This window comes from Accipiter gentilis, chromosome 10 (assembly GCF_929443795.1).
Source record: "Accipiter gentilis chromosome 10, bAccGen1.1, whole genome shotgun sequence".
Taxonomy (NCBI): Eukaryota; Metazoa; Chordata; class Aves; order Accipitriformes; family Accipitridae; genus Astur; species Astur gentilis.
The window spans coordinates 7,845,726-7,871,391 of record NC_064889.1 but is presented as its reverse complement, the minus strand read 5'-3'; the positions used below and the strand labels follow the sequence as shown (position 1 = coordinate 7,871,391).

At 38.0% G+C, this 25,666-nt stretch overlaps 1 protein-coding gene across 5 annotated transcripts in view; it reads right to left on the bottom strand.

Moving 5' to 3' along the window:
- Nucleotides 1-11,881: 11,881 nt before the first annotated feature.
- The window catches only part of OTUD7A (OTU deubiquitinase 7A), a 149,726-nt gene continuing 135,941 nt past the window's right edge, over nt 11,882-25,666 (bottom strand). For 3 of the 5 annotated variants that reach the window (XM_049813321.1, XM_049813322.1, XM_049813323.1), the window contains 5 exons: nt 24,040-24,167; nt 23,032-23,181; nt 15,765-15,879; nt 15,434-15,518; nt 11,882-13,529 (listed from right to left, as the gene is read on the bottom strand). In XM_049813321.1, coding sequence (XP_049669278.1) covers nt 12,096-13,529; nt 15,434-15,518; nt 15,765-15,879; nt 23,032-23,181; nt 24,040-24,167 — 1,912 coding nt within the window. In that variant the 3' untranslated portion in view covers nt 11,882-12,095. Of the gene's footprint in view, nt 13,530-15,428; nt 15,519-15,764; nt 15,880-23,031; nt 23,182-24,039; nt 24,168-25,666 lie in introns of all 5 variants that reach the window. The other 2 variants (XM_049813325.1, XM_049813326.1) reach the window with 2 other exon arrangements.

Genomic DNA, 25,666 nt, shown 5'->3' with positions numbered 1-25,666 from the left:
AAGTCTGCCCGGCGTTTTCCTGAAGCCCTCTTGGAGTTGATAAAGCTCTAGAAGGATTAATATTATATAATATTGAACAAATTGCATGATTGTAGCCTTTAGATTAATACAAAAAGAGTACACAAGAATTATTTAATGTACCATTGCAATAAAGAGAAAATAATTCCAGTATCAATCAGCCAGGCACATAAATTTAGTATTACAATGTCCTTATATTTAAGAACCATATTCCTAGAAAGTATTTGTGCTAGTTAAGAAAACTCTTCAGCAAATCCACAGATTTGATTAAGTCCATAACCTCTACTGAGTTAGGTATGCTGACCCTTGGCTTCTCTTCTGTCTGTAGGTACAGTATGTTTGCACCAGGAAGAAAGGAAATCTTAATGGCAGGTTGGCATATTAGTAGATGGAAACCTTTGAGACCTGCAGAACAGGTAGACACGTTCAAAGATTTTTTTATCCCCTCCCGCCTGCCCCCTCATTTTACTATCTGATTTATCCCCAATTCAAATTCAAGATGATGTCAAACAGGAACAAGGTAAACAAGTGCTGTGAACGCAGGGACAATAATAAAAAGGTTAATATGGAACTTGAATCAAGAATGAAAGAAAGGTAAAATAAAAAGAGTCAGTATTATAAAAAAGAGGCCTTTCAAACCTTTTTAGATTACTTGAAAAGATTAGAAATTTAACTGATAAATAATTTATCACCAATCCACTGTCTCAAGAGAGGGCCAGCCCTACACTAAGGAATAGTTTTATCAATCACCAGGGGAAAGTGCTTAAAAGGATTATTAATAATATTAGGAGATTAAATGACTGGATGCTAATACAGAGTAATCTGGAATGCTCAGTGAACTGGGTACAAATAAACTAAGTGTGTTTAACACAATCAAAATTAACTTCGGCATTTAGGAAAAAAACCAACAACTTGGCTATACTCACCAGATGGAGGACTCTAGCTCAGGAAGCAAGGACTCTGAAAAATACTAGGTCAAAAAACAGCTGAATGAGAGTTATTTGTACATCTTATGGCCAGAAAGACTAAAGGCATCTTTGAGAATAAATATACAATAATTTCAGTTAGGAAGGAAACTTGCACAGCAATGCAAATGCTGTCACTTCTAACATAGAATCAGAGACTAATTCAGAAGAGAGGCTGTCTAACACAGTCTGCAGCAGAGTCTGCCTGAATTAATTATTGATGGAGCTGGAGTGTATTTCACAAAAAGTTTCAGTCTAATTCAGGTATCTACAGATCAAGGGAGATGTTACAAGGCATAAGAAAGATTACATTGAGGAACTGGAAATACGCCTTTGCAACGGCCTTGGAAAGCACGATCTGCTTAGCCTGACACAGAGGTGGTTAAGGAATAGCCCCATCAGAGCGTGCAAGCAATTCAAGGGCAACAGACAACTCCTCAATCAGACAGGATTGAAATGAGATCCAGAGGCAGAAACTGGAGTTACTCAGGTTAGAAACAACAGGTTTTTTAAAATGGCTAAGTAACTGCTGGAACAACTTACCACACTTTAATGTGACTTCTTCAGCACTTGGGATTTCTCTAAAGAAACACTGTAGTTCAAAAACAGTTGTTTGACAAATACCCTGCCTTCTGCCCGATTACACAGGCACAGATTTCCCGAGGATGGTAACAGCGACAATCACAGCCCAGCCTGTACGGCAACAGCACAGCGGCATGGCAGCGCTGCCCCTCCTTGCACCGAGAGGCCTTGTGCCTTTGGAGCCTAGGAACTGGGAATACTCTCTAAAAATGAAAGCGGAACAGGCCTGGCAGTGCCTGATTTCTGGCTTTTGCCTCAGGCTGTCAGGGCTATCCAATCTACGCAAATGAATCTCGAAATCAAACCGAGTGCACTTTATGGCAGCAGAATGAAAGCTTACGATGAGCCAGCTAACCTCGGCCCCCGATTTGCGGCATGCCCTTTGCCCCTCGTTTCTTTTCTAGGCTTCAGTGTTTCCCCAGCGTAACACTGAGGAGAGTGCACAAAAACCGCAAACAAGAATTCAAGCAAACGGATACTTTAGAAATAAGTTAATTTTATTGAATAGGCATTATAGCTTCTCTCAGTTTCAAATAATGGAGAAGCCAATCCACACATATTACAGAGCTATCAGTTACTTTGAGTAATCTTTCATAAAAGAAAGAAATTAAATACAGTTTTGCTATAAAAAGTGCGACAGTTATAACTGGAAGTTTTTCAAAACAAAAGCAAGTTTTACTACCTATTGCAAAAATTGGTTTAGTGCTTTAATACTTTACAAAGTAACAATCCAACTGCTAAAAACAGCTCTTACACATCATCTTTGTCAAAGTATGGATCAGATTAAAAATGACATTTAAATTGAATTTGAATGAAAACTGCATGTAGAAAAGGTTCTCAAGAACTCACACTTTTCACAAGAAGAAATATTCATTATCTTTTAACGTTAATTAATGCTCCTGTTTCTTTTGAACAATGGATTTAAACATGATATGGCAGTCAGCTTAAAAACAATCACCTGTTTTGTCTGCAGACAAAAGTGACTGCAACCAATCGCGTCTTTAAATTATGAACAGGGAAAGGAATGGGAAAAGATAAATTTACTCCTTTTATATGGGATAACAGTTTTGCACGAAAATGGTCAAACACAGAGAAACCTGAAAAGTAACTTCGGCTTTAAATAAATTTCTGATACATCTATTATATTGTTTATTGAAATCCTAAATCAATCTTTGCTAAAATAGTATGAATTTATAGAAGACAACAAGAAACCCAAACTCAGACTCTGAAAAATGAGGATGGTATGACTACCGAGAAGTTGAATTCTTAGCCAACAAAAATCAGTGAGACTTGCTTTATTCCTTATTAACATTTACTTAAGCCCCAGTGACAGCCAACTACTATCTTTCTTTGAAATACGGACTTCAAGTACAAATACATTTATTGTACATTTCTACTGTTTTAAAAATGCTGAGTTTGCTAGGTTATTAGAAAGAGTCATATTACCTGTCCTGATTTTTTAAACTTTATATAATTAGCTTTGGTTATAATTAAACAGAGACACTCAAGTTAATGAGTAAATGAACTTCTATAAACTAAGGGTGTGACATCTGTGTTCTTTTAATTCTGTTTTTGGGAGACAAGCCACTCTATATGCAAACTGAACTGAGAAAGCCAAATCTTCTTTATTGGAAAACCTGCCCCAGGCTTTAAGGACAAAGAGCTTTAGAATTTGTCCAAGGAAGTAGAAGATGAAAGAAAAAATGTTAGGAACAGAAAAAGATGTACAAACAATTTGGGGAGGGCAAATTATACAATAGTAAAGTTATGATGAATTAGCTACATACACATTTTGTGTATAATAATTCAGACTGTCCTTCAAGATTTGCCTGCACCTGAGAGGCACCGGGTTTTAACAACACAGAATTGTGTAACAAAAAAGATAAAGTATAGCAAATGGCAGAAATACATGTAAACAGCACTGATATTTTCAATGTTTCATTCAACTACAAGAATCAATGAGGAAGAACAAGGCCTTCCAAGGAGAACAAAGTCTTTCAGCCACACAATAGTCAACTTCAAGGCGTTATGAAAAGTTTCTAACTGTATTTTATGTCTTAAAATTGAATGCAAAATAAAGCTCTGGACAGATTCCAGGAAGAAAACAAGAGCTCTACAAGATTTGAAAAACTGATTCATAGCTGAATCATGGTAAGACTGGCACATTACAAATGTATCATGGAGTTAGCAGGGTAAGAGCAATGGGCTTGGAAAAGACACAGTAGTAATTGCTCCTCCCCAGGAAATAGCACAAAACTAATCACCTAGATCACTGGGATAGCGTTTTATACAAAACTGTCAAAGCTGGCCTGCAATACTATGGTTGGGAACCCCTAGCTGCTTAGGTCTACGTGGTTAATTCCATTCACTATTTAATCTAGGCTTAAATCCTGTTTGTTCTCCTTGGCTTACGGTAAATGAACAGAGATTGGTATCATGTGCATGCAAAGCTCTTTGAGCATCTCCAAGGGAAAAGCATTTTTTGTACTGTACATGCACTATGTGCATTATACAAAGACTGTGTTTACAGTACTCAGAATCTTGAGCAAACAAACAATAAAATCATTGCTTAATTTCTGTTAGTATTAAAACATAGGTGCGCACAATTTGCAAAGTTTAGAGACGAGAGCGCTTCTATCACGCCCACATGGCTATGTTTCAATTCATACCTGATTGCAAGCCCATTAAAAGGAGACAGAGGGCATTCTCTGAGGCTGAGGGGGCCATGTTTTGCTGCCACATCTGCGTATTTTAACCAAAAGCATGGGGAAGAGGCTTTGTGTTACTTAAACCTGGAGGCAAATGACAAGGCAGCGTTCCGCTTAATCTTTACTGCAGACACTCTTCAGACACCACGGGCCAGAATGAACTATATCTTATTTTTTTTAAAGGCAAGAATGACCAGACTTGCTCCATTTTGGCTAGGTTGGCCACGGCTCTCAGGCTCCCGACATACTGTCAGTCTTCATCAGGCAAAGATTCTGTGTCAAGCAAGGGGTTCTAACTTTATTCTGTGGCAAAGCAGTTACATGGGCTTTACCTAAAAAGGTGGCTTTTACCTCTCAGCTTGCCTGAGGGGGAAAAGTGCAAATCCATTGTAATTCCATTTTCATGTTTATACTGATTTCTCACATGAACAAAGAAAGAACTGGGTCACTATTGTACAAGCTTATTCTTTAAACTCCTCTCCCTCCCCCCTTTTAAAAAAAAAAACATCTGAAAGGGGCAAAATGAAAATGAAATAGACAACTGACACCCAGGAGTTAGGCACTGTTTAGTTTTACGTTGGATCATATTTTTGCAATCTCAGGTGATTTTGCCACTACAGTAGAATTTGCTTTGTTTAAGAAGGGAAGAAAACCTGCAATTTTTCTCTCCCTTCCCCAACAGCAAACCTCTGCAACAAAGTTAGAGATTACATTAAATGCAGAGATGAATGGCAAAACAACATTTCTGTTTTCCCAGAGTACAGGAAGATCTACAAAACTTCCAGTCTTGACAGGAAATAGTTGTTGACACATCTTAAATATTTTCCCTTTTTTCAGTATTTTGATGCTATGGTTACTCTGCTAGCTACCACTACGTCTCTATTTTTACCCCATCTCCTCTTTTGACTAAGACTTCCTGACACGCTAACACTTCAAGAATTACATTTTTTTAAAGAAAAATTTCTTTTTAAGATTACAGGTTATTCAGATGAATATGCATACAGTTACATAGACTACAGCAGGCTAGAATGTTTTACAGTCATGGTTAAATGAGGAAGTGGGACAGAGGCTGCATCCAGTTAAATGACTCTCAGTCCCCAGAGAGTCATACTTTTAAGGCTGTTTGGAACATGGTGGCTTTTACCCATATCACGTGTTCCACAGTGCAAATGTGCATCAGCCATTTCAATTCTTTTGGTACAGTACATGCATTCAGGTAATGGGAGATAAAACAGCAATCAGAACAGCATATTCACTTGAGAGGAAAAACAAACAAAACAGAGTGATCATGATATCCAAGAAAAAAAAGGCCTTATATCCTCCCCGAAATCAGTGGAATACACTAGCCCCATTAAGAACACAACAGTTAAATGGACAATTAGATGGTGTTTTGGTACAAGGCAAGTCTCTCCATACTCAAGCAATCACTTTATGAATAAGCCCAATTATTTGTTCACACATGGAAAAATCGCCGAAGAGAAAATGTAAATTCCATTGACTGAAGTGCAGACTAATAAGGAAAAGCCCTGAATATGTGTTGGAGTAATGCTCACCTGATTTTCTGAAACCAAGAAAGAGCTTTTGCTCCCACAGAAATTGATGCTTAGTACATCTTAAAACCAGTCTATTTATCAGGAGAAACCTAGATGCAGAATCTTAATGTTAGCTATCCAGATTTGAAAATTTTGGTTGCAGTACATACCTTGATAGTAATTCTTAAACAAACCAACCAACCCCAACAAACTAAACCATGAAAGTTATGGAATTTTAAGAACTACGCTGACTCCTAACAACACATGCATTAGTTTGCGAAGTCTTTTTTGCACAGTTCATCAGTAATTGATATGTAGAGTACAAAGAACTATGAAGAAATAAAATCTGAACGCTCTAATCTGCAAGAAGCTAATGCATATTTGATATAAAGAGACAACGTATCTGCCAGTTAGAGGATGACATTTGTATGATCTAGAGTGACTTTATTCCCACAGATGTTAAATGATTGCACTATTAATTCTTGATTTTCATTTTGAAGGAATAATAAATTATTGATTCTGTTTTTTAAAGCAGCAAAGTAATCCTACTCCAATGGATTCAGGGTATTATGAATGTCCCAAGTCAATCAATATCTGCGCAGAAATGTTTCATTTGGTAAGAAAACTTTCCAGATGAATGTTTATTCAGAAGCTGCTTATAAAAGTGGCTATTGGTAGGGACTGGAAGGAAGAGTGGAATTAAATAGGGAGTGATAGTGTTGTACCAAAATATATAAAGAAAAATCTAAAGCTTTTCAATTAAAAATTTGTATATTCGACTCGCATTAGACATAGATGTGCACAACAGACAGAGCAGTTAGAAACAACAAGTACATTTACAAAGCTTTCTTTTCATTGTTAATTTCTACCAGCATTTCTGAAGGTAACCTACTAAAATGATGACCCTGTTTATAATAAAGGCGCAAAATATTGCTCTGTAGCATATTTTGAAAATAATATAAAAATAATTTCTATATTACAATTTAAACTTGGCTTGTAAAATTCCAACATAATACAGCCTTAAGTCTACAAACAGAACATACTTACAAACACCTTTGTGTTGTTTTCCTCTCATTTTTAACAACAGAGTATTTTAGTCATATACACTGGAAATTAATGTGCAAATTAAAATAGATAACTAGTGTCTGTTACTGAAATAATTTAAATTCTATGCTATATACTGTTTGGTGATCCTCTGCGTAAGCTGCCATACCCTAAAACAAATACTCTTCAAATACACTGACAGAGACTTAGAATACACTAAGCTGAAAAGCCATCTACAATCAGCATCAGTTATTTTGCTTCTCTGGACCTATGTTTATTTGAGATTAGTGTGGTTTCTATTAACATATGGGTTTTTTACCTGCGCAAAACATTCCCAGTGTTACGAAGACCTTACTCCCTTACTAGCTCATACTTTACTTTCACGTCCAGCTTGCAAGTATTTTGTGTGTCCATGAAGCACCTGATTTAAGGCCCCCACTACTAATGGGATTCTGTCCACAGACTTCAGAGGACAGCAGATTTAGCCCAAAGAGGCCTAAGGCTTCCCTGTACTCCTCAGACAACATTCTCATCGATTCTCTCACTGGAAGGGTAACGTCAGGCAGCCTGAGGGGAACAAACACTGGCTAAAGGCTCAGGCCTTGATCCCACAAACATTTATGCTTTTTCTTAACAGTTATGTTAAGTTTCTGAAAATAAGCCGTCTCCTTGCTGTCAGGGAGACTATTCATATTGGTGAAGTTGAGCACCAGTGTAACTGTTTGCAGAATCAGAGAGTTAGAGGGCAGTATTTTGTCAGATCTGTGCTGTGCATTTTTTGATATCTACACATTCATCACACGAGAAGTAGATTACCCTGAATATGCCTATATGTACAAGGACCGATATTGCCTCAACAGACTGCTTTGATCTGGAGTCAAACGGTGCGCAAATCCATGTTAAGCGTCTCTTGGTGCTTTCTGTATCAAGTAATACTGCTCACATCATGAGTTCTACAATTTTAGAAAAGATGACTCTGAAGACTTCACTTGGCCTGTTTAGACTCCTTAAGAAATGAGCAACGCAAAACTTTCCAGGTGCGGCATCTTTCTTTCACTGATCCCCTTAATCTTACCTTTGACTTAGGAAGGGGGAACTAATTGCTAAAGAAAGCTGGGTCACACACTATATTTCCATTGCATTTATAAAGCTTAATGAACCATAATAAGAAAAGGTTAATCAATTGTTTTAAAATCCAAAATATCTCGTTACTTTTGATAATCTACACCACCTTCTTCTGAATGAGCTGCTTGTTAGCCATATGCTACAACTGATACCCACATCTGAAAACATACTTGTAAAGTCTCGCAATAGTTTATTAACTCTTTATAAAGCATTTTAAATGGAACTTTAATATAAAGTGTGACTGAAACCCATTATGTATTACAGGTGTCCTCTGTTACGAACAGACCTTTGTATCAGACTTTATGAACAAAAGTAAAAAAATAGCATAATAGGTTTAAGCCTTTTTTAAATTAGAAAAATTGCACATTCGCACATTAAAAAAAATTCCAGCTTCCTCCAACCTAAGTATCTCCAGCTGATTTTGGATCTGTTCTGGGAAGGTGTAGCCTACCCAGGATTTAGTCTGTACTTTTGAAATCTCAACAACAGTGATAACTGTTGAATCACTATCAAGGAAAGAGGGGGAAAAAGCACATACAAATGCAAAAATATGTATGTATATTGCAGCTACTTAAGCTAACAGAAGAAACAAATAGGGTCCTCCAAAACCAAAACTGTTTTCTGTACAGCTGGGACCAAGTGGTAACAATAACAAACTCTGAAAGGTTTAGAGAGGGCAGATCAGGCACAGCAAAGGACTTGCTCGCCTGTGGGCTACATTTGCTTTCAACGTAAGGAAAAATAAACCAAAAGAGCAGTCAAAGGTTAGCCACTTAGTGCAACAGAAAAATACATTTGAAGATTATTCCCTCTCACACCTCGCTAAGGAATGACGCAACTCCTTTTTCTGTGCTGGTGAATGCAACTCAGGAGCAGTTGGGAATTCTCTCTGAAAAAAAATAGGTAGAAAATTTCCTCTTATAGCTAGACTCTTCTTTTAATGGGACAATCACTTCTTCAGGAAGAGGCGCTGTTTCTGCATGTCTGGACTGTTTAAAATCAACTATGGTATCCCCTTTAGACAACTGCCACAAATAGCTCAGAAATAAAAAACTAAAAAACAAAACAAAACAAAAACCTAAAAAAAAAGAAAACCCACAGTATTACTTATCCAGAAAAAAAAGGACAACTACTAGGAAGACAGGTAGATTTTAACTGGCAAATTGCATTGTAGGCCTGCAACTTCTTTCCAATATTAAATGTTAAGGGACAAGAGAATAGTGGGATATTTGACAAGTTCTAAAAGAAAACAGCAATATTAAGCAAATTATTCAAAGAAATACCAAGAAAAGGATTCTGAGGTAACAGGCACGACTAAAAAGTATTCTGTCAGTATTTCATACAACAGATATTTTAAAATGGGCAATCCAATAGTGGTAAATATTTATGGAAATATCCCAGGGACTCGAGGATGATAGTGAACACTGAAGTTTGGTAATCCTATACAGGCAAGCCCATTATTTTTCAGAGGACCAATTACTTTTTCAAAATAATCTAACATACAGGTACAATCTATTCAATAATTTAGATGAGAATAATTTATCTAAATATTGACCAGCTGTAAACCTCTTTCTTTTGTGAGTAGTAGATCTTAAAAACGTATTATAGAAACAACTCCTTTGAAAAATGGGAAACTGCAAATTCTCATGGTAATTGCTTATTTTTACATATGTGCTGTTACTTTTTTCCTCGTACAGAAAGGATACAACTGACTTAAATACACGGGCTGATGTAATTTGCTGCTAATGTAATATTTCTTAAGCACAACTTCACACAGAAGCAATTCTCAGAGTATCAAATGCTACTGCTACTCTAAGGCTCTAAGAATTCTTAAATATTTATTTATTTTTTTTTTTTTTCCATAAAGTTTTATCCTGTCAGTTTTCTCAGTCTCAGCAACAAATACAATCAAGTATGATATTTGATTTGTTTTAACATGATCTGGCTTGTTTTAGCATAATCTGCAGTCACAGATTTCTTTGGCAATGACAACTTACATGTAATCACAACAGTTAACCAAAAATGGGCACTGCTTTCCAGTGTACGCAACCAGAGACATGGGTTTTAGAATGTGCTTACCTTGAGGAGAGAAGTCACATGGAGTTTTAGCCTCTCATTATGCATACCAATAATTCCCTTTTATGAAGGAATGCAAATTCAGTAACATTCAGCGTAAGCTCAGTATACGGCAAGAAATACGAAGTACAGGTCTGGATTCATGGAACAGCTAACGTGGCAAAGACCATGATTTTTTAGGAGTGGCTAACGGACTTATTTTGAAAGTATTCTTTTAACCTCCCATTCAGCAGAAAACCTAAAGATATGGTCAATTTTAAGTATGTGCTCAGTTCCACAAATTTCAGTGGGACATTAGCAAAAGCTTACATACTTTTCCTGAAAGCCAGTACACGTCAGTGTTAAGTTTGTGGATCTTGTTTCACAGGCTATTTCAGGCTTGGTTTCAAGGCTAACTAGGATTAACTGTACACAAGTGAAATGGTGCCACCCATGTCAAGAGTAAAAATTGGAGTACAGCAGAAAAGAATCAGAAACAAAGATTCGTTGGCAAAGAATCTTTCCTGTGCGGTCCAGAAAAGTGCTGTTCCGTAATGAGTAAGGCAGAACTCATGTTCTGCACCTTTAGGTGGCAGAGTAAGCAGTCTTGAAGGCAGTACTTCACCTATTTGTGGAAAATGAGCTCTTTTTTAAAAAAAAAAGTGGGTAGACAGTAATGAGCCATTGCTTACAAGAACACTAAATATCTATTCTTACTACATTATGCCAGTTGATGCTGGAGGGGTGCGAAGCCAGCAAGCACTATATTCAAGAAAACTTCCTAATGTCACGCATCTACTGTAACAGTATTTGTGGTGTCTGCTTTACAGAAATGTTTCTATAAGGAAAGCTTTATTTTAAAAAAATATTGCAAATACTTATGTAAATATTTGGAAATCAGACTTGTGCAAATCTGTGCTAGGAGTTGCCATTCACACTGGAGGTATTTTATAGCCATCTTGGAACCTCCTGGTGGGTACATAACTCACTCTAGGAGAAGACTCAAAAACAGGTGGAGCCAACAGTCTTCAAGAAAGGTTCAGAAGTAGTTATGTTTGCAGTAATGATCATTCGATAATGTTGAGAAAGAAATAAATATATAATGATTAAATTAATGCAATGGCTAAGGGAATCAATTGATGCAATACATTTGTTTTGACAAGCAGTTCGTTCAGCTCTAAAATTATCCTAATTTCCTAGCTGTTGATCAAATTTCCCACATTTGATAGAATTTTTATATTTTAATTTTGTTAAAATTTCTCTTAGTTTTAACAGTAATGAAAATACTACTGAAATTCAGGTGCCCAAAACTATACTGTGTGGGGTTTTTTGCAACGTGAAGTCTTGCAAGTCGTAATGTATTTTTTATAAAATCTGTTTAAAAATTCAGTACAAATAAAAGTGGCTCAAATCTACTTTTTTTTATGGAAATGTAGAAATAACTGGTAAGAACTTAAAATCAGGAAGAGCTACAGCCCTCATGAATTCAGACCTTTCACTCCCATTTTCCCAGAATCATTCAGACTGAAGTGAGTACAAACATTAGTAGTAATGCAATATGCTGCCATGTTAAAAATGTGCAGTATGCAAAATCACTACCCTCCTGAAAAAAAAGGCTATGAAAAATTCAGGTTTTACTGAGGAAAAAATACTCTCATAATAGCTATAGAATTTCAAATGTCTGCAAGGCAGATACTACCTTACTACAACACCACATCTCCGGTATTATGACTTTTCCCTATCATTCTACTACCTGAGTGATGTCAGTGTAAATTCAGGCACCATTAGTAAATTTTTGACCAAACATATACACAGCACTGACAAAGGAGTAAACAACCCTTCAGCTTACCAGTATATGTAAAAAAGACACTGACAAAATGGAAAATAATATTTTTTTTATGATAAATTAATCTTATTATTTCCTCATTGCCCCAGAAAAGCGAAAAGCTAGACACTATTTACTCATCAATCCTTTATTCTTTTTTAAGGATTCCTTTTACTGCAATTCAACACTGTTTACTTTGTAAGTAAGAAAATGGTAAAACTAAGCAGTCACGGAAGAATCCTCAATGCCTGTGTCCCTTGCTTTCTCTCTCCCTGCGCTTTACCTCTTCTTTGTAGCAGTATGAACAGTAATTTTCAGTCTCAGGACGACCATAAAAGGAACAGTTCTCCTTCTTACAGCGGTTCTGCTGGATGGAATATAATGGGCAAACTGTGCTTCTGCCTTGATTTTTATCATTGTTCAACCAGGTCTGAGGAGCATCCTCATCAGCATATTCTAAACAGTCTCTAATATCGCCAGTATTGAATCCATTTGTGTATGTCTGAGATTTGTGTTCAGTAGGCATGGCATAGCTCAGCGATTCCACTGTGTTCACTGTACGGATACCGGATATCCGGGCTGGGCTATAGCTTTGAGAAGACAGTGATCTGTTTTGTTGGGGATAGGTGGCACAGGTTTTTAAGGTGCCAACCACTGGCTTGTAGGTATCATCTTGGAAGCTCGATGGCTTGGAGTTGACATCATGCAAATGGATGACACTTTGTCTTTGAACAGGTGGCGTATGGCTATAGTGGGCAGATACCGGAATGGGTCCACTTTTCTTAGCACTATTACTAGGTGAAGAAAATGACCCAGGAGTGGGACTAGTGCGATCTTTAAATTTTAAAACCAGCTGAGTTGTATGGCTTTGAGGCAAGATGGGTGATGCCCTATCCTGAGGAGATGTTTCTAATTTTTCCTTTGAATATGCTTCTGGCTCCAGTTTCCTACTAGATGACCCATTCAGTGCAGCCTTTTTCTCAGCATCCTTTCTTTTCTGTTCTTGTTCTGCATTGAAACGCTCCTGTGCACTGGTCAGGTAATAGCCTATCATCTCCTCGTGGAACTGATGCCTATGACTGGTCAAAAGAAGGCCAGCAAAAATAAACTTTCGTTCACCCTGCATGGCAGCTCTCAAAATATTTAGGCTGAGTTTCACATCAGTGCTGTACTTCCATGGGTCAGACTGCTTGTCAGAGAAGGATTTAGTGTTCATCTTTTCAATAGGTGAGTTGCTAGCTCTGTCAGTTGGAGATGGAGTGGTCTTTTCAGATGGAGAAGTGCTCGCAGACTGTCCAGATTCCTCTTTGCTCCCTTTTCGAGACTTAGACTTCTTCTCTTTGACTTTCTCTACCGCATCACCATTTTTTCCATTCCCTGAATTGGCTCTGCTCATTTTGCCATGCACCAGGCCTCCGAGACCACCCATATTCTTTTTCAGTTTAATTCCCAGGGTTTTACTGAGGCTTCCTATTTTATTGGCAACTGAATCCGTCCTGGTTTTGTCTTTCTCTTTCCTCTGTTTGTCCTTTTCTTTTTCTTTACTGTTTTTGCCATTATTGCCATTGGAATTACTACAGATGGAGTCTCGGTCCGAGTCCATTGAGTCAGCCAGAGACTGAACGTCTTCCCCGGCTGAAGCTGTAGGGGATTCTGGTTGAGCCAAAGGGGCCTGCTATGGAAAAGTAATTATAATTAGATACAGCAAAATCAGCTTCATACAGGGTCTTGGTGCGAAACCAACCCCAAATCCAACATAGATTTTAACACTGATTTTAAAGGTACTTTTTAATTTATGCACTGACATTTCAGACTTGTTTCTTCACCAAATAAAGCTTATTTGGCTGTGCTGACTACACATCTTGCTTGTTCCTACAGTAGCTTTTGGCTCATTTCAAGCGGATTTGTAGAACAGAGGTCAGTCATTCAGAGGCTCTGTGAAAATCAGTGTCTGAATAATGGAGCGATGCGAGTTAGTGCTCCTGTCGCAGGGAAGGCTGCAGCTCAACCTCCCTGCTTGTGTTGACCAGCTGAGTGGCTGGCCAGCATACAGAGATCAGCCATTCAGTAGGAAGCATCTACAATACAGGCTGCCTCTCAGCCAGGGGGGAGACAGAGAGCATGGAAAGAAGCTGATAATATCGTGATGGAAGGGAAATGAGGCTCTGCTGAAAGCTGTGAGGGGGATGCAGCACACGGACCTGTATGTAGCAATACTTCAAAATTCTTTATGTTCAACAACCAACTTATTTAAATTGATTTCTTCATTGTTCAGGTCTCTGGTGCATGAAAATCAAAGGTTCGATGCACCAGAGCTAAACAACTTGCCTGAAATATTAAACTTCAGCAAGCAGACTGAGGAATACAATGAGGTGTATTCATTCTTATTGGAAATACAATGCAGATAAAACTGGTATCAGAAGTCTGAGTTCCAATTTATATTTTAGGTAAGGTGATAAAACATCTTTCTTGAAAATGCAATAATGAGGACCCTAGGATACTTTAAAATGTGTCTCTGTTAATTTCCTCCAGCAAAACTTAGTCTTGCTTTCAGGCACCATGAAGCTAAAATCTGCTAGATATAAATATGAAACATTTAACTAACCATAATGATTCAGAGAAAGAAGGAAAAAAAAAAAAAAAAAAAAAAGCTCTGGAGATGTATGTACTTCCAGTATAGAAATGCACGCCTGCTTCTTGTCCCTGGGTACTTAAATGTCCTCTCTCTCTCTGGAATCCCTGAGCACTACACCACCCAGTCAGGAGCAGAGCTGTTATCCCCACTTGGCAAATGAGAAAATGAGTGCTAAAGTGACCTGACCATGCTCATGGGGCAAGTGTGAAGCAGAGGGAGGTAACCCAGGTCCCACAAGTTTTAGGCTCACAGCTTACAACTACAGGACCATTTCGCCTCTCATGTTAAATGCTTTCTCCTTTTGTGTTCTGTTCCTCCTTTCAAATCCCATCTGTGTAGGCTGTCTAAATCACCTCCATCCTCTCCTAGCAACCTTTTGCCTCCAGACTAACCCCTCAATCTATTCAATGTAATTTGCAGAGAAATTTGCAGCTGACGATGTCAGCTGGGCATGGTTCTAAAATAGCTTTCTGAAAGAACCAGGCTCGAGTTCCCTGCCCGTCTGTGGACTTTTGTCAGCCACTCTAAACTGGGAGCTGTCCAGGGGTACAAATGTATTCTCAGAAAGAGAAAGGACTTGGGATTGGTGACCTAACAGTGGCATTAGGAGAGCAAGCCAAAGTTCTGAGAAAACAATGGTGAGAAAAGGTCTCTTTTAAGGTTTTTCTGAACTACATGAACTACTGAAATAAGTAACAGAAAGATTAAGCTAGAAAATACATTTCAGAACAGAGTACGAGTTGCAAAAGATATAAAAGCAACTGTGTTATTAAAACTACCAGACAAATCTATAAGCCTGATTGTAATGACAATGAGCCATGAGTGACTTGCCCCTGCTGCTAGGACACTGAGGTGTTTCCAGGCAGCTAGCCAGTCCCTACACAACACCCTGTTGTGCCTTGTATCTCTCATCTTGTTTAGACCGAGGTGGAAGTTTACCTTACCCGTGTCTCAGATGGTATGCGTATCCATGTTACATTCATATAGCTGTGTAGAAGATTAAGCTTTGCCTCAAGAGACAGAATCAAACTAAGGATGAAAAAAGAAGGGAACAAACAGTCAAAAAGCCTGAAAGAAAACGCAATACTTCTTAACAGGGAGAGATGTAACAGCAGCCTGAATTGTGACCGTCAGCTGGAGACCCACCCACGTCTTCTCCCATGTAACCAGAGAACATGAACAAAGCCCTCTCTGTGAGCAGTTCTCCCAATACTTCAATCAGGTATGGCTCAAGACATTTTACTGCTTAACACTGAAGTTACAGAAAGGTCTTACTTGGCCAGTCTGGTGTTATCGTTGTCATCTTTTCCCCACTCCCAGTCTTTCCCAGGATCGACCGCAAAGTGCAAAGGCAGTAACTTGTGTTCAGAGTCAGTCAGAGGGATCACCGCTAAAGTAGAGAAGAAACAAGGATTTTGGTGGGGGGGGAACAAAAACGATTAAAAAAATGATTCAACTGTGAAAAGCAGCATAACTGGTTGAAGAAGAAGGGCAGAATTTGAGTGTGCTGCAGAACTGTCTCATCCAGAGCACCACAAATGATTTATATCAGGCTCCATTTCCCTATTTTGATGTTTGTGCAATAGAAGAGGGAGAGGTTAATATACACTGATTGCTCATGGAGAGAAAGACAGTCACCTGTGGAGGAGGGGAGACCTCTGGGAGAACAAGGTTGCCATTCTGTAATGCACAATAAACATTTCCTGGAGACAGAGCCGTTAGAATAGCAGAAAGCAATAAGAAGTTGAAAAATTCCTGCCTGTCTCACACAGATGCACATACTTGTTAATTATTTTGTCTTTTCAGTTTAGTACCTTTTTGTTTTCCACTCTCAAAGAAACAAAAATATATTGATAACAGCATGATGAAACAAAGCAAAATGCAGTTACAGCAATTTCGGACTCAAACTGTGAAATAACATAATTGAGGAGCATAGATTAACATATATATGGGTTAAGAGGTCAGTTTGAGGCCTGTCTTGAGTGTATTGAAATGACCATTACTGCTGTTATATCCCAGCACTACTGTCTAGCTGTTTTGGCTCTTGCTGTCCTTTCCCCGCTCTGCTAGGGCTCTGCCTTCTGACACATATCTTAATGACTCTGCTTTATACTCAGCACGCAGGGACTGCACTCTGATTTTACAGCTGTCTATCATTCATCAACAGCAAGAAACTAAGAGAAAAACACTCTCAGCTTTAATTAAAGCCAGCAATTTGCTTCCATTTCATCGGGAAAGACCAAAAAAAAAAAAAAAAAAAAAAGGTGTTGAGGGACTGGGTGGGATCCTCAGCATGGTGCAGGTCACTGCTGCTCCTCTGACAACCAATCAAGGAATTTAATTTTCTATACTAGAACCCTTAACGGACTTTGCCTAGGTATTCATTCCAGCAAAGCCTAGGGACAATGAAACCTGGAGAAATCACGCAAACATCATGGCACTGAATTATTGAAAACTGATTGCACTTACTGGTTATATGCTGTTTATAATGTTTTCTGCAGTTCAGAAAACATACGTTGTCAAAACAAAAGTACAGCATTTTTGGTCAAATATTTTTCCTCACCTAGCAGAATACAGGAAATGTAATCTGCATTTTAGATTAACGTGTTGAAGCCAGTATTTGATTCAGACAGTTTGACAACTGCAAAAAGTATATAGGTATTTTCATCTTTGCAGACTGGAAAGAAAAAGGTCAAATCTCTAGAAATTTTGTGGAAACGTTGCCCCCTACTGCTTATAGTAGGTAATTCTTGAAATATTTTCCCCATATTAACTGCAAATATAGTATAGAACAGCTGGAGATTAATCAACTTTAGTTGCAGATACCGCTGTAAGATGCAAGCACAGAAATTAATATTGTAAGATAATTTAGCTCCTTTAAAAACTCAATGAGAATAAGTAGCAGAGAGTCTAACTCTACAGTTCAAAATACACTGTAAAGCAAGCTCCTGAAGCACAAGAACATAAGAAATGTTCAGCAGAGTTGACAACTGAACACACTTTTTAACACTCCTTGGTGTAATACGAGGGCTTACCCTGCTGCATTCAATGCAATTATTGCATCAAAGGGGCGGGAATAACTGAGAACACAACTAACTGATCGTGTTTCCCAAGGAAAACACATACTCTCCCATTAACTGAATTACTAGCAGGTACTGACTGGATTTACAACTGACCTTACAATGCAACGTATCAGCTGTTTAAAGGAAGAAGGCATTATAAGTTCACAACACACCACTTCCCTTCTGGTAGTACCTGACCTTACAGGTACAGCCTGGTAGAGAACTGGGAATGTGATCCTGAGGCAGGTGATGTTGGGAAGTGTGGACCAAAGAACTGTCACCAAGAGTTGAATCAGTCTCTTTGGGATATAAACCTCAAAAAGTAAATCTGAGTTTCTTTTCTAAGGACAGATTGAAACTAACTAGTTTTCATATAGTTCAATAAATGATCATTTTTATAAACAAATTTTAAAGGAATCGTTTTTAAAGCTGGCTGTTTCTACTGATACTGAAAATACACCTATTAAAAATGTTTAGTGATACTCAATTTTATTGAAATCTTAATATCGAAGTACAAAACAAAGCTTAGAGCTGATTGCCCATAGCATGTCACTGCTCTCTTAACTAATGTACACATTATGACACATAATGTCTCCTTCTTCACACAGAAATTTGTTAACTATTATTTTTCAAACTCAGAGTTGAATGGAAACTGTATACTCATTCTAAGGGATAGTCTGAAGTTGTATGAAGCTCTACCATCTTCATGCAAAAATTATCTGCTAAAGTAATGGAGTTTTAAAATTCTACCTTCACTGCAAGAGTTTTCCTCTCTCTTGGGGAATTCTGTTTGATAGCTGGGGTTTCTTGTAGGATTTCCCCACTTTTCCTGACAGAAAAGTATTTTAGTGTTAGGACTGCAAGCAGGATCTATCACATTCATTTCTAAAGCAAACCCAACAGATTGTAGCGCCTTCCTGATGCCCAGTCACAGCAGAGTTTGCAACTTTGATGAGGTAGTTTGGTTACACTTGGTTTTGGATGCTCTGTAGCTGAAACCACACTATTTGAAACTCAGTCTACAACTCCTAATGCCAACAGATAGGATACGTCAAAAGTAACACCAGCTATTTTGTCCACTGCAGTTTTAAGACACACAGCCAGGACTTCCATACCATTCCTCAGTTGGGTGTATTGCCTTCTGTGAAGTCACAATGTTTCCCAGCACTCATCTTCATGCCTCAAATGTCATTATTAATCTTCTATAAAGAAGAACACTTTAAGTATTTCTGAAAATACTAGTAAAATAAAATGCTGACACAGATACTGACATACTTGTCCTGGTTTCAGCTGGGATAGAGTTAACTGTGTTCCTAGCAGCTGGTACAGTGCTGTTGATTCGAACTGTTACAGAATATACATCTTGGAAAAAAAATTATTAAATTCATTATTGTCCTGGTTTCAGCTGGTCTAGTCTTTTCAGTCTTCCTAGTAGCTGGTACAGTGCTATGTTTTGAGTTTAGTATGCGAAGAATGTTGATAACACTGATGTTTGCAGTTGTTGCTGAGTAATGTTTAGACTATAGTCAAGGATTTTTCAGCTTCTCATGCCCAGCCAGTGAGAAAGCTGGAGGGGCACAAGAATTTGGCACAGGACACAGCCAGGGCACCTGACCCAAACTGGCCAACGGTGTATTCCATACCATGGGACGTCCCATCTAGTATAGGAACTGGGAAGTGGGGGGGCAGGGAATCGCCGCTCGGGGACCGGCTGGGTGTCGGTTGGCGGGTGCTGAGCAATTGCCCTGTGCGTCATTTGTACATACGAATCCTTTTATTACTACTGTTGTCATTTTATTAGTGTTATCATTACCATTATTTGTTTCCTCTTTTCTGTTCTATTAAACCGTTCTTATCTCAACCCACAAGTTTTACTTCTTTTTTCCCAATTTTCTCCCCCATCCCACTGGATGGGGGGGAGTGAGTGAGCGGCTGCGTGGTGCTTAGTTGCTGGCTGGGGTTAAACCACGACAATACTGCTCTTAAAAATCACTGTCACACCTCTCACGCTCATTACTGCAAACCGATTGTGGGCAGCCATTTTACTGCTGATTGACTGTCAAAGCATGGGACTGTGGGAAGCTCTAAGTTCAGTGAAGCAGTCTTAGGGGCAGTTGAGAGCTGGTCTTTATTTTCTATGAACAAAGATACAAAACACCTGCATAAATACAGCCTGCATGAATACAGAAGTATTCACAGATTTTTAATCAGATGTTGTCGATTTCAAAACAAGAGGGCCTTCAGTAACCATCAGAATGCCAGCTATGTGCTGGTGAAAAGAAGATGTGTCAAAATGTGTTTTAAATCCTCTCTAGACGAGAGGATGTTAGCATGTTTTCTCTCTTTATATACACTTATAGTAGTGCTCAAAATGATCTGATAAACAACTATATGCCAAAGCAGAACTTCAGGCGTTCACATCAGCATTTACTTGACCACACATATTTCACAAATATAGGACATACTGTCTCCTCCACAAGAGAGCTTCTCAGCAGCTTCAACATGTATGTATGTACATGCAATAGTTCAGACAGCTTCAGATGCTGCTCCTGACATCTGGTTACATGGTTAGAGTACAAAACCTATGAGTTGTGAATGGTCTGGCTATCAGAGATGCTCCTTTTAAGAAGTTGTAGAGCTCTCAGCTACATTCTGATATTTCAAAATCTGGGCATGTACTGTGTGGCACCTGTGCCATTCTTTCCTGACTCTAGCAATTGTGGCTCTTCTTTTCCTCTGTGCCAAAGTTGCCAACATCTCTATGCTGACAAGTACAAAATATAGGCATTATTAGAGCATCCCTGTGCCAATCTATTTCTTGTCACAGCATTGGAAGGACAATAGCAATGCTGTGGTTGCTGTTAGACTGCTGCAGTCTCTAACAGCAACCAGCCTGGCAGCTGAAAGCTAAAGCATTCCCTTCATCCCCAACTTAATGCCAAGTGCTCTCTGCTGCTCCACAGAATTGAAGCCTGTGTGTTCAAGGCCCTGCAGTAAAACATGTAAAATCGTATCATACAAAAAAACCACACAACTATTTTGATTCAGCAACCCTTGTAATTAACCTGGATGAACTTATACATGAACAAAGCCAATATTTAATGGTACTGATGCTGTGCTGCATATTTGGTAGCTTTTTCTCTCCCAGTACCTTTCCTGTGTGACTGCATGTATAGGAAAATCCAACAGAAAGACAGCTTCTAACCACAAGAAGTATATTAAACATTATTGCTAGCACTTGTGGAAGAAATCGAATGTATGACCTTGTTATCAAACCCAAGATCTTGCAGTGTGTAATTAACAGGAATACCCGGCTTGTAATATTGGGAATATTTCAGTAGGTGGCACCACTGAATACTTTAACACATACTGAGAGGTAGGGTCAGAGCAGCTGGACAGTAGTTTCCCTCACGAACTTTCGTCAATCCTGTCACTTAGAGGATGCCACAATAGCAAAAGGTTTGGTGCATGGTGGTTACCCTATCTGCAAAGTTATTGTAGATAAAGTTCTGTGTATTCAATCGAACTACTTATGCACATAGACTCTTCTAAGACCTGTGATAATGAAGTATTGTATGAATGCAGATAGACATGCCCAAAATAAATGAGGTTACTGTCAGTCTACTGATATTATTCCAATCCCAACTGTTAGAAAGGAAGAAATGGACTCTGCCTACTCCAGAAATTGTCTTGTTTCACCACCAACAGAACTCAGACCTAAAAAGGATCAAGACCAAAGACATGGAGCCATGTTCTACAACAAAACAACTCTGCAATTTGTAACACAGACTAATTTGCAGGAGCTAACTTAATAGCATGCTGACATTACAGTCCTGGCTGCAGTGTTATCATCAGCAGTCATCAACAGTGAAACAGTATCCTTAAAAAAGCTCTCCAAAAGTTAGTCTTCATTCATATCACATTACTGTATTAAAATGGTATGAATTTGCTTTGCAGACTTTCATTTCTCACAAGGTGTTTCACATTATACCTCAGTGTACTGCTTTGGAAATGGTTCCTACGTGAAAAGTATTTTCCTTAAGGCCCGCTCTTCTACAGATTGAGGGCTGGAAGGCAGCTGCAACATCCCAGTGTATAATGCAAAGGCCAGACCTATTGCCAAGCACTTACTACAAATCCCTAAAATAGCTATGTGCCACTGAAGGTTGAATCGTTGGACTGGATTGATTTTCCCATTGAATACGTGACATCTAGATCAACCTTTTTCTCCATTTCTGTCTTATGATTCAGTCTCCTCTTCACCAGCACAGTTTGCCAATACCACATGCAACCCTATGTAGAGTGTTTCCCATCTCACACAACCTCATATAGAAAATTCTTTGCTCCTTCCAAGGATGACTTAACTAGATGTCAAATTCTTGCACAAAGATGTCTACAACAAAATCTTGTTCAAGCATTTCTTTCCTCCTTTGCATCATTTTAATGAACACCTTGCTCTCTACATTGCACAGCTACAGCATGCTGACTGTCTCATAAGCATGGAAAACGCCCAATACATCCAAAACCAGATGAAATGCAAATAGGGTTAGGAAATTAAATGAAGGCTATTTAGTTGCCTCTAAAGTACTCTCTAGGAAGGAGGACTAAATGAAATTCACTCAGGAGATCTCAAAAACCAGCGCACACTCCTTGTTTACTTTACAGGTATATACATTTGCAAGGGATTTAAAACACCTCTGCAGTGTCATCAGGCAAAAAAAAAAGGAGGACTCATACCTAACAGCAAAACTCCACTGAATTTTTCTGAAGCCTCACCCTGTTTTTGGCAAGACTCTTTTCACTTCCCCACAAAAGGAGCAAAGACAGATAGGAATTCATCTCACAGCTTTCTATTATTAAGCAAACAGGTCTTCCAAATAAGGGCAGTTATAGCTAGCTCCTAGGTTACTGATGCAAGAACAAATCCAGTCCTGAAGCTCTTGTCACTCCAAATCCCATGTCCAGGAAGCTCAAACTTCACACAGAAATATCTGGTCAGACTTTGTTGTCACTGTACCGAAGTAAAACAGAATACAGCAAGATGATAAGACAAAAACATTTTGACTACATGTTTTTAAATGTGAAAAGTATATTTAGCACACTAGAAGAGATATTTTTCCATTACAGGAGTTTTCAATAGTAATCTGACTCACAATCTTCTAAACACTTTACCAACCCATATTAACAAAGGCCTTCAAGAACCCAGAAGCACAATAGGTAACTATGACTATACCCATTTACATACATGGAACTGACAGAAAAGGTTTAAGTGCCAAAAGCAGTGATAGCACAAGGATTAGGACTCAAGAATTCTTGGCTCCCAGTCTCGTGATTAGACCACTTAAACTCCTAAGAATGCAGCAATAAAATTTAGTGGATATTGTTTTGTTTCTAATAGATAAATATACCTACAGGTAGAAGAAAGTACTTTGTGCACTGCATTTAGTATATACCCTTGGGTTGCTGTGTTTATAGCATACCTTGTTCTCTCTGTTGATCTTTTTGTTCCATGGAAACAAGAGCAGAGAAATGGGCCTGATCATAGGCTAGCACAAGAGGTGAGCAATGGCATCTGTTAGGTAGAACTTCAAGTGGTAAATAAATTCCTCCAAATGGTATAGGTGCAAATGCTGTAAAGAAAAGTGAGATTTTTTTTAAAAAACTATGTCAAAGAACAGACAATAATCTTGGTTCTATTGTATGTAACAATTGTGCTAATGTTACTTGTAGTAATGGTAATTACTACAAGTAATCACTATCATTACTTATAGTTCACAATTTGAATGGAAACTGCAATTACGCAGCACTTTCCTGTGGAAGTAAATTTCTGTAAAACTCTATCATGTGTTTAAAATCCCCCTTGAGTCAACCAAACATTCCCCTTTAGCTAAACAACATACTATCCTTAATTAGTATTCTATTAGTTCATGGTAAAAAGTGAGAGAGATTAATTTCATCATTCAAGTCCTGCTCAGACAGCTGTTCAGCTGGCTCTACATCTGGATCTAACATTTGTGTGCTCACATGTGCAAACTGAATATAACATTCTAGAAAATTCTGAGTGAGAGGCTGCAAAGGAGTTAGCAAAAACAAAAAGCCAAGATATACACAGTTAAAATTCAAATTTTCAAAGTCAGATTAGATAGATTTATGCAGAGTTTTATGGGGCACCAAAATAACACAGCAAAATTAGAACCCTGTTAACCTAGACCAGTAAGAATAGTATTGTGCTCTGTAACTTGGTGATTATTAAGTGAATAGTAAATATCTAGGATAAACAGATTTTCAGCGAGACTTACATACTTATCCTTTATGTATTACTTTTATCTAATAGAAAGGGATTGAGTATAATTCTGCTCTTTTTTTTTTCCTCTCAGAAAAAGGTAGCAACTATCCCATAAACACTCAGATATGCTACAGTTGGGTCTTTTGTTTGACGATTAATGCAGTTTACGTAGGTGCATAAATTTCTAATGAAAAACTCTTACCTTCTCCCCCTGAGTCTCGTAACATTGTGTCTGCTACTACAACAATAGGTCTTCTCAAAATATGGGCTAAGACAAAAACATGGAACTCTTCTAAGCTCTCATACACTGGATCTTCTGAATTATCAACTCTGGAAGACACAGCATTGAAACTTTTTGAACCAACTTGAACCAACCATTGAAACTTTAGTGAACCAACACATCACAACAGCTATTTCTTCCTTGTCACTCATATTCCCACTCTTCTGAAACACATATTCCAATTACTGAAATAGATGAGAAACTGGAAAGGAAAACATATGTTTGGAAATAAAATAATAGCAACAGAGAAAATGTTTTAACTTGCAGGCTCCACACTAGTTTAGTAGTCCACAAAATTCATTACTTTCTAATATTGTTTGGTAGCCTAATAGGAATAAAAAAGGTAATTCTTAGCCAAGCTCCTGGTGTAAATCTGCTTTTGTCACAAAAATCATAATTTCATGTGACACCCTTGGCACCTAGACTCTACAATGAAAGGTAAGTGTTTTTCTAGTTCCACTAAACAAAATACAGGTGAGTTTACCTTGGCAACGTAAGAAATATTGATGTCAGCTTGAGCAGGAGGAATTTAACTTACAAAGTTGTCAGCTTTTTTTTCTTTGATGATTACAAAAACATTTTTTTTAAGATGGGGAGGGGTACCTATGTAAGGAACTGGACATTCATTTTGCTATTAGATTTTTCCAATGAGATGACTCTCACCTACTTTCAGACATCTAAAATCAGAAGTCTAAGCATTTCACTTTGACCACCTCTACAGATAACAAAATAAGATAGGCACATCTGGAATATGATCATCCCTCTCCTCTTAAGCATTTGCCCAGAGATGAGATGAAAATTCTCATTTCTCTTTACAGACTACAGAAGGAATCTAGCTCAAGATGTAGTTAGGTGAGACAAGGCCAAGCATTTTTGCCAGCGGAGCTTTGTGTTTCAGAAAACACAGAAAGAATCAATACAAGTATCTTATATGGTAGGAGAGCAGAACATAAAATTCAAACAGTAAGACAGCACTACAGAGAAACCCAAGTCTTTTGTTTACATTGCCCTTCTACAGGTCTGATCCAAATACCACAGGAATTAATGAAAGTCTTTCCATTCTCTTCATCTAGCTGGAGCAGATACAGAGCACTTCAAAAAGTGAAGAGATTATTTCATTTTTAGATTAAAATAAATGTTTAATTGAGCAGTATTCCACAGGCCTAAAGAAAGTTAATCCTCAACCAGCTCCACAATGAGAAAGTAATTTAAGACAAAGACAAAAAAAGTGCTGCTCTTGGAAGGAATTTAAAAAAAAAAAATCAGTGTAAAATATAATTGGAAGACAATTTGAGCACTTGAAGAGTCTTTTGTACTCTGAAAAGTTGTTTTTTGAACTGTTGATTTGAACTGTTACAGAATATACATCTTGGAAAAAAAATTATTAAATTCATTATTGTTCTGGTTTCAGCTGGTCTAGTCTTTTCAGTCTTCCTAGTAGCTGGTACGGTGCTATGTTTTGAGTTCAGTATGCGAAGAATGTTGATAACACTGAAGTTTGCAGTTGTTGCTAAGTAATGTTTAGTCTAAAGTCAAGGATTTTTCAGCT